Source organism: Ammodytes marinus (genome assembly GCF_949987685.1).
Source record: "Ammodytes marinus genome assembly, chromosome: 2".
Lineage (NCBI taxonomy): Eukaryota > Metazoa > Chordata > Actinopteri > Uranoscopiformes > Ammodytidae > Ammodytes > Ammodytes marinus.
This window is the reverse complement of record NC_137231.1, coordinates 33,492,085-33,500,951: the sequence shown is the minus strand read 5'-3', so window position 1 is coordinate 33,500,951 and position 8,867 is coordinate 33,492,085. Positions and strand designations below refer to the sequence as shown.

The window sequence follows — 8,867 nt, the reverse complement described above, 5'->3', positions numbered from 1 at the left end:
CATATCTCTGGGTGGGGTGTGTGGGGGGGGGGAGTTGTATTAAGCACTTTGTGTTACATTTCATTGTATGAAAAGTGCTCTATAAATAAAGTTTGATTGATTGATTGATTGATTGATTGATGTTAATATATGATTTTAAATTTCAGTATTAGGTAAAAACTTTGAGAAGGAAAGATCTAACATCCTGATATCTCTTGTCACAATCTCTTTCAGAGATGTACCGACCGACCTTGGTGGCACTTCTGGTGCTGCTCTGCTCTTCACCCTTGGTAAATGGAGGGAAAGTCTTGGTGTATCCTGTGGATGGAAGCCACTGGATCAACATGAATGTCCTCATCGAGGAGCTTCACTCCAGAGGCCATGAGATCACAGTGTTAAGGTCACCAGACAGCTGGTACATCAAACCAGAGTCCCTTCACTACAAGTCCATCACTACAAAATCTCCTGGTGGTTTTGATAAGGATCAGTTTGGTTCATTTGTAACCACGATGTTAAATTTGCGCCGGAATGGTGCTTCCGTTTGGACTCGGTTATCCCTGGAGTACGAATTGGTCGAACAGTTCTATCAAATGCATAAGATGACGCTTCAGATGTTGGGGGAGATGTTTGAGGATACCAAACTGATGGAAAGCTTTCACAATGCCAAATATGATTTGGTTCTGACCGACCCTGCGGTTGGTGCAGGGGTGCTCCTGAGTCACCGTTTGGGTCTTCCACTTGTCTTGAATGTCAGGTGGACTGTTCAGGGTGAGGGGCATCATGCAATTGCACCTTCCCCATTATCCTATGTCCCAATACCAGGGGCAGAGCTGACTGACAAGATGACCTTTCCCCAACGGGTCAAAAATATCCTTTTCTATTTCTTCACTTGTTTTCAAATGTGGTATGTCACAGACTCGAACTACATACAATTTGTCAATCGTTACTTCGGGAAAGATGTACATTACATGGAGCTGTTTCAAGCAGCTGATATCTGGCTAATGAGAAACGATTTTACCTTTGAGTTCCCACGACCCACAATGCCAAACATTGTCTACATGGCAGGATTCCAGTGCAAACCCTCCAAGCCCCTGTCCACAGAACTAGAGGACTTTGTCCAGAGCTCTGGTGAACATGGCATCATCGTTATGACATTGGGAACTCTGGTGGCAAAACTTCCAGAAGACATTGCTGAGGACATTGCTGCTGCTTTCGCTCAACTTCCTCAGAAAGTGATCTGGAGGTACAATGGTAAAAGACCATCCACCCTCGGCAACAACACCTTACTCTTGGACTGGCTGCCTCAAAACGACCTCCTGGGTCACCCCAAGACCAGAGTGTTTGTTGCCCATGGAGGAACCAATGGAATTCAGGAGGCCATCTACCACGGAGTCCCCCTGGTCGGCCTGCCCCTCATGTTTGACCAACAGGACAACTTATTCAGGATGCAAGCAAGAGGTGTGGCCGAAGTCCTGGACATTGGAACTTTGAACAAAGACAACTTCCTGGATGCGCTGAAGAAGGTTCTCTATGAACCAACACACAGGGAGAAGATGAAGACGCTGTCCAACCTGCACAGAGATCAGCCCATGAAACCACTGGACCGGGCTATGTTCTGGATCGAGTTTGTCATGAGGAACAAAGGAGCGCCGCATCTAAGGACAGAGTCTTACAAGATGTCCAAAATCCAGTACTACTCCATTGACGTGGTAGCATTCCTTTTCGCATGTGTTTTGCTTGTATTTACCATTTTTATTTATACAGTAATGTTTTTGTGGCGGAGGGTGATTTGCAGAAGCAAAGTCAAAAGGGAATGATGAAGAAATCTGCTGCACAATCGTTGTGCCACATTTTATGGATCCTGATTCTTGCAAAGAAAACAATAACATTTGTTATTTAAGAGGTACTCAGAAAATCTGTAAATAATTCACAATGTACTTTGGAAAATTAAGATCAGTTTTCAGAACCCATCCAGAATAATTTTTTGGTGATTTATTGCAGGTTTTTGAACATATTTGAACTACTGTACTTACTTGAGTAAAATAAGCTATTTGGCACATGTATCTTGAACTTGTTTATCACAATGGATGGGTAATAATTTAAGATGGAGAAAGAAGAATATTTATCATGTTTAGCAATGTGTTCAGAAGTTCATTGTTTAGTCTGTTTAAATGAACCCTGATGTGGTTTGTTTGGGCATTTGTGAACACAGCAATCATAATCTGGTTTGGACATAACAACCGGTCCCATAGCGCTTGCAGAGGTGGTTCGGGGACCATTGCCAAGAGAACAGTAGTGCGGTTCTATGAAATGAGAGTATGATCTGATGGAGGTGAAGCAAAAGGCATGGATTAGAAGCAAATACATGTTGCTGGTGGTGTTTTACTGTGGTTCAGGACTCGCCAAAATAAAAGCTTGTGGAGTTGCTGTAAATAAATAAAAATAAATTCCTTGATTGAATAAAACTTTGCGTCAGAGACTTTTATCAAGTAGGGAGAACGGGGTAAGTAGGCACACTTTTTACTCTAGTGAGAATTGCTCATCACCAAAACATCTGTCAATAGCCATTCCTACATTAAATTGAAGCTTAAGGTGTTGGCTTGAAATGTGTGTCTCTCTTTTTTTCCAACTTATTGTAATGAAGAAGTAATTTACCATCAAAGACACTCTGACACATTGTGACAACCAACCCCATCAAGGGGTCGGTTGTCACACACTATGGGGTTGTTTGTCACAATGTTATCTTAATGGGAAAAATCTTAAAAAGAAGGCAATGAGGCAGAACCAAATTTGAAAGTTTAATTGCATTGTCAAGTTGACAAATAGGCCTACATAACTTACTGTAGCCTTGGCAGCTGGTCTAGTTTGGGATGCACTGGGTTGTTTTGATTTTGTTGCCCTTTTTTCTTTTGCTTGCTAGCTGCCTTTTCCTGCTCTATTCTTCCCTTCTCTGGGGTGTCAGTGAGGATACAGCTTGACAATTTATTTCGTTATTGGGTTCCTTTTCTGGCTGCAGCCTTGAGCTAACATGTGACAACCAACCCCCCAAAAAATTTGACGACCAACCCCAACCTGCATTTCTTGCTAGCATCAAGGCCAACAACCATCTGACAACTAATTAGCTTGCTAACAACAATCTAAACTATAGCTTATCCTTCACACTTTCTGATGGTAACAAGTGTTTTGTTATAAACCCATTGTGTAAAAGCCTAGAAGAAAAATACTGAGAAGCAAAATATTTTGAATTTGACATGAAAAACACAAAACATCCTCTCACCTCAAATGCAGCTGTCTTCCTCCAAGGAAGTCTATGTATGTGACCTCTGATCCCAATTCTGGACCTTTTTTATATCAACATTTCAGAGCAAGCGCGCTCTGGTGGCGAGATATAACGAATGTGACATCCAACCCATGTGACAAATTACCCCGTTCTCCCCTACTGTTTATTCTATCATGACGAAAACTGTAATAGTTGTTCAGAGATTTTAACTTTACAGAAAGAATTTTGAGGAATTTTGATTAAACAGGGATTATAACAAGGACAATAAAAATCACTACTCACCTACTCAGCTTAATTTAACTATGGCCCATATTAACCTGCAACCTTATCTCAGTTTTTATCTCAGCACTACATCTAAGAGGTTAAGCTCAGAGTAAGCCACGTGAGACTCCCTCTGACCCCCCTCTCCCTTGTGGAACTAACCTGCTGCTGCTAATGTAATCACATACCCCACACACTGTGAACCTTAGTCCTGTTACCTCAATGTCTACACCCACAAAGCTGCTCTGACCATAGGGGCTGTCAGTCCGTCGTTCGCAGTGAAGGAGGCTAGACGCACAAACTTCAAGCTTGTGTCCACACTTGTCCAACATCTGTCAAGTGGAAGGCTCCCGGTAAGTGTTAAAATCAAAGGATTAAGACCAGTTAAAGATAAAATATTAATATTGAGAAGATAAATACTTTTTAGCGATTTTTAAGTGTAATTGTTTTTATGTCTTTGTTGGAGTACTGCTGTGATTCTATGATTCTGTGTGCATGACCAGAGTCTTCAGAAAAAAACGTTAGTAAAGCCAGAAGGTTTCACAGAGCCAGATAACGACTTCCACATGTATTTCAACTGACAACAACAGGACTGCACTTTAGGAATGGATTACGCAACTTAACTTCAAACAGTTCTCATTCACAACTTTGGTTTTCCTAGAAAGAGGAAATCCAAGTTTAGAACATGAACTCTACAACTCTCATATCTAGTATCAAGCATGATCTTTCCTGAGACAAATGTACGCTGTTTTTGCTCAAACTTAATGACGTAAGAACATTTTTGAAGCTAAATCTGAACAGTGTATGGCAGTGTGTGACCGTTATGGTTCTTGCCCTTGTTTTGCAACGCATGTAAAAGCCCTCATTGACCTGTTACTGGGTAAATAGAAAAGGTAGCTGCTATTAAATTCCCTTTAAAGTTCGAATTCCTTTATTATTGAGCAAAACTTACATAAATACTAAGCAGTGAAACTTGAGTGAGGGAATGTCCATCGAACATATAAAGCTTTTGTCAACCCCCAGAGATTTAGTGACAGGATTTCCCACACTGTGTAGTTGTGTAATCAGGAAACTATTATTGAGCTGCAGGGATCTCAGAGTTATGCAATTTTTAGAGCAGTGGGCCCAAGTTTCCTGTTAAAATAAGTAAAAACCCTCTGCATCAGATTTGTTGTGGCTGCACTTTACTAAACGTTTAACAGTCTTTGCTTTTAACTGTGAGGCAGTGGTAGTTGTTAGTCTCAGAGCCTGTAGATTTTGCTGCTTGTAGAGCACATGGCAACCAGTATCAGTGAAAATTTGCACTGATGTTATCTTGATGTAACACACTTTGGGTGTATTATTTAACTTTTCTACACACATGGTGTTCCTTGTGTAGTGTATTATGTTACTAAACATTTTATATTAAGGTATACCGCTTCAGGAGGACACGACACAGAGTTGGTCTCATCCTGTAGGGACCAGGATAGGAATGTGTATTGCTTATGGCGCTTTTCCACCGCATGGTATCAGCTCGACTCGACTCGACTCGACTCGCATTTTTGGCGTTTCCACCGCAATTTCATGGTACCTGGTACCTGCTAGCGGCTGCTTTTTTAGTATCACCTCGCTCTAGGGACCAAGCGAGCTGAGTCGAGCTAAAAGGTGACGTCCGCAGACGGCCGGCCACTGATTGGCCAGAGAGTGTGACGAAGTCACAAGAGCGACATAAAGCAACAGCGCCGCAGCCAATATCTTCTAGTTCGTCAACATGCCAGCTAAAAGTAATAATAGGTCTTCGCCGTGGTCCACTTCTGAGGTGCAGACGCTTCTGTGTCTTGTGGCCGAGGATAAAATACAAAAAGAGCTGGACGGAGCCACCCGCAATGAAAAGGTGTACAAGGAGGTCGCCAAGTTGATGGAAGAGCATGGTCACTTCAGGACGTACGTTCAGTGTCGTGAAAAGCTTAAAAAGCTTAAAAGCGACTACAAGGCCATTAAGGACCAGAACGGCAGGAGTGGGTCCAACCGTAAATCATGGAGGTGGTACGACCAAATGGACGCCATTTACGGGCACAGACCGGCGAACAACGGGAGGGAGAGTGGCATCGACTCTGCCATGGGTTTGTTGGAGGCCATTGATAATGATGGTAAGTGTTTTTATGAACCCAGTCCATAGTCTGCTTGAAAGCAACATTCGATATTACTTATCCCATTAGTAGGCGGCTCTTTTTTTGAACAAACATGGATATTTTCACCCTTAAACTTTTGTAAATGTAACAACGCTTATCTCCTCTGTACGCGGTGAGCTCGCTTGTTATTAGCATTCAACGCTAACTCCATGCTATTTTATGTTTTGACTTGGTAGGAAGCTCATTTTGGAACACAGACGCATGTGAACTGTTATGTTAATTTTGTTGTTATTTGCCATATGGTGTGCACTGTGCATTTACTTATGTTGTGCATGTACACTTTTTGTTCAAGACTTCCTTTGTACAACCGAAGAAGGCAGTTTGGTCAGTGATGAAGCACCTTCGACACCGCCCAGAGAACCACCTTCTCCATCGTCCAGCACCACTAGTACCACTGGTAAGAAATAGTTCACATCATCTAGCTTTAAGCTTCAATTGTATTTTCCCAATACATTTTTTAAAACTTGCTTTGGTTAACCACCTCCCATTTCTACCTCTCTTCATTGTTGTCTAGGCAAGAGAAAAAGAAGCCTGTCTCAACAGGAGCACTCAGCTCAGGTGGCGGACTGTCTCAAAGCCATGCACGCTGGTGACATGGCTCAACAGGAGGAGACCCGGGCCCAGCGAGACAGCCACCTCCAGCTGCTTCTCAATGATGCCCGAGAAGCGAGGGAGCAGGAAGCTGCGTTGAGAAGAGAGGAAGCTGCGTTGACGAGAGTGGAGAATGCGGAGTTCAACAGATCATTCCTGGGTGTGTTGGGCCAGATTGCTGAGGCAATGCGTGACCGACGCGTGTGAACTCTCCCATCCCCAGTTTATTATATATATATATATAAATATATTCCACTTTTTTGTAAATAGTTTATATTCCACCTTTTTGTTTGAAAGTTTGCTGTGCTGCACTGATTTGCTCTTATTGTTTGTTAATAAATTATAAGTGACTTATGTGATTGTTTCATGATTTTTGTAATTCATCTGTCATTACAATGGTAGGAAAAGTCATTACACACTAAATGAATAACTAGTAATTGTTCTTTACCCTCTTTTGGATTGCATCTTATGAGGTGCTGTCTGTAAAAAAATTGTATTTGGGGGAGGTAATGTCATAGTGATACGTTCAATATAATCCTGTAAAATGTGGCAATAGGAAGTCTAATAACATATGGTAATGTCATATACTGGGGCATAATGTGGCAAAGTTATAAAAGGTATTGAAAAATATCACGCCTGTGGAGGGAGATTAGCCAGCCTGACTATACATCTGAATGAGGACAATGCTCTTGCAGACAGCCTGCCCCGCCTACGATTATAATATCAATGTATATCTCAAACTGTCTCCCCCTCCTCTTGTAAAGTAAAGTGGGTCATTGACGAGTACTCAGACCAGTCTCCCCTACTCAGATCAACCTGACCTCTCCCATGTTTACACGCCCAACCTGGGTGAATCTTTGCAAAGAAGCTGCATCATATTCTAAAAGAGATATTTTACCAAATAATAAATTATGTTTAAATATAAACTTTAGTGATAGCACCAGTGCTGTCCTTTTTCCCTCTAATATATTCATTACGGTTCAGAAAGGAACCAGCACCAAGTTCACATTTTTTAAAAGGTGTTTAGTGCATTTTCCCCGTCAAATGTTTTTATCACACGACTATTATTATTCTTAAATGTTTTAATCTTTTAGCATTTAATGCCAGTAAATCTTGGTAACCTTTACAAATATGATAAAACAAAAGTGGAGACATATATGAAAAGTACAAAAAGTTTAATGTTCTCACAATAAAATACAAATACAAAAGGTGAAGTGTATATACACATGGTAAATTCTAATATCTTAATTATTCTCCAACAAGAACTGCATTAGACCCTCCCGTACATTGATGCCCACTACATCCTGTGCCACTGCCACCCCAGGCTCAGCAGCTGCTGCTGGTTGTACATCCAACTCGGTCTCATAAGTCTCTCCATGATTTTCACAAAGGTTGTGCAGAGCACAGCAAGTCATAACCATAGACTTCACCAGTTGGAGATCAGAGTCGTTCCTTTTCAGGAGGCACCGCCACCTTCCTTTAAGCCGGCCAAAAGCGTTTTCAACAACCACCCGTGCTCTACTGAATTTTCTGTTGAACATTTGCTTTTCTGCTGTAAGTCGTCCTGTGTCTTGGAAGGGTTTCAAGAGCCAGTTCTGCAAAGGATATGCTGAGTCTCCTAGGATGTAATAGCCAGCAGTCACCCCTCCAATGTTCCTGGTGCGAGCTGGGAAGTGGTGCCCTTGGCTGGCTAACTCCCACAGTATGGACACTCTCAGAACCCTGGCATCATGCATGCTCCCTGCCAGTCCAGCAAACACGTTCCAAAACAGCCCCTTTCCATTGACAACACCTTGAAGGAGGATGGAGTGCCAGCCTTTACGATTAAAGAAGTCACAGTGATGGTCCTGTGGTGCAAGGATTGGTATGTGGGATCCATCGATAGCACCAACACAGTGTGGGAGCCCCCACCTGTTCTCAATGTAGGCAGCCATTTCGCGGAACTTCTCCTCGTCTGGAAAACGGATTTGTTCTGGCACCAACAATGTCTCTGCTGCAGCACAAAAATCCTGCACACACCGGCACACAGTTGTGATGCTGACTCCAAAAAGATGTCCAATACTCCTATACTCAGAGCCAGTAGCGAGCTTCCACAGTGCAATGGCCACTCTCTTCTTCAGGGGCACACATCCGCGATAATTGGTGTCTTGCCGCTCCAAAACTGGACGCAGTTTGTTGGACAAGAAGCCAAACGTTTCTTCAGACATCCTGAAGTTCTCCACCCACTGCTCGTTTGTGAAGCCGGGAACAATCACATCCCACCATTCTGAGGATCGGTTGTGTGCCCAGACCGACGGTTTGCGGCGGAAATTTTGTGACGAGAGTAGCATCTGAAACACACACACACAGGCTACATATTTTAGTACTTATAGCAATGGCTTGCAATCGTTTAAACGTTGTACACTGGACTTATTTTGTACGAGCTAGCTAGCATTAGCAACCGTTAGCTTACCTGCATTCGTCTTTTCTTGGAGGCTTGATGCCTCTCATCTTCGGTTTCACACTGTTGGATATACTCCAACACTCTCCGGGACTTTTCCAGTGTATTTTGTCTCGCCGCGTACAGCCTTTTCTGACGCTCTTCT

General features: G+C 42.6%; 2 protein-coding genes across 2 annotated transcripts in view; one reads left to right on the top strand and one right to left on the bottom strand.

The window, feature by feature from the left end:
- The window catches only part of LOC307265478 (SH2 domain-containing protein 3C-like), a gene marked incomplete at both ends in the record, with an annotated part of 68,493 nt that overhangs the window by 9,937 nt on the left and 49,689 nt on the right, over positions 1-8,867 (bottom strand). The window lies entirely within an intron of this gene.
- On the top strand, positions 216-1,796 carry LOC307265753 (UDP-glucuronosyltransferase 2B31-like; the record flags this gene model as incomplete). The annotated part of the gene is made up of 1 exon (XM_080047548.1): positions 216-1,796. One exon carries the CDS (start codon positions 216-218, stop codon positions 1,794-1,796), a length of 1,581 nt encoding a protein of 526 aa, XP_079903674.1.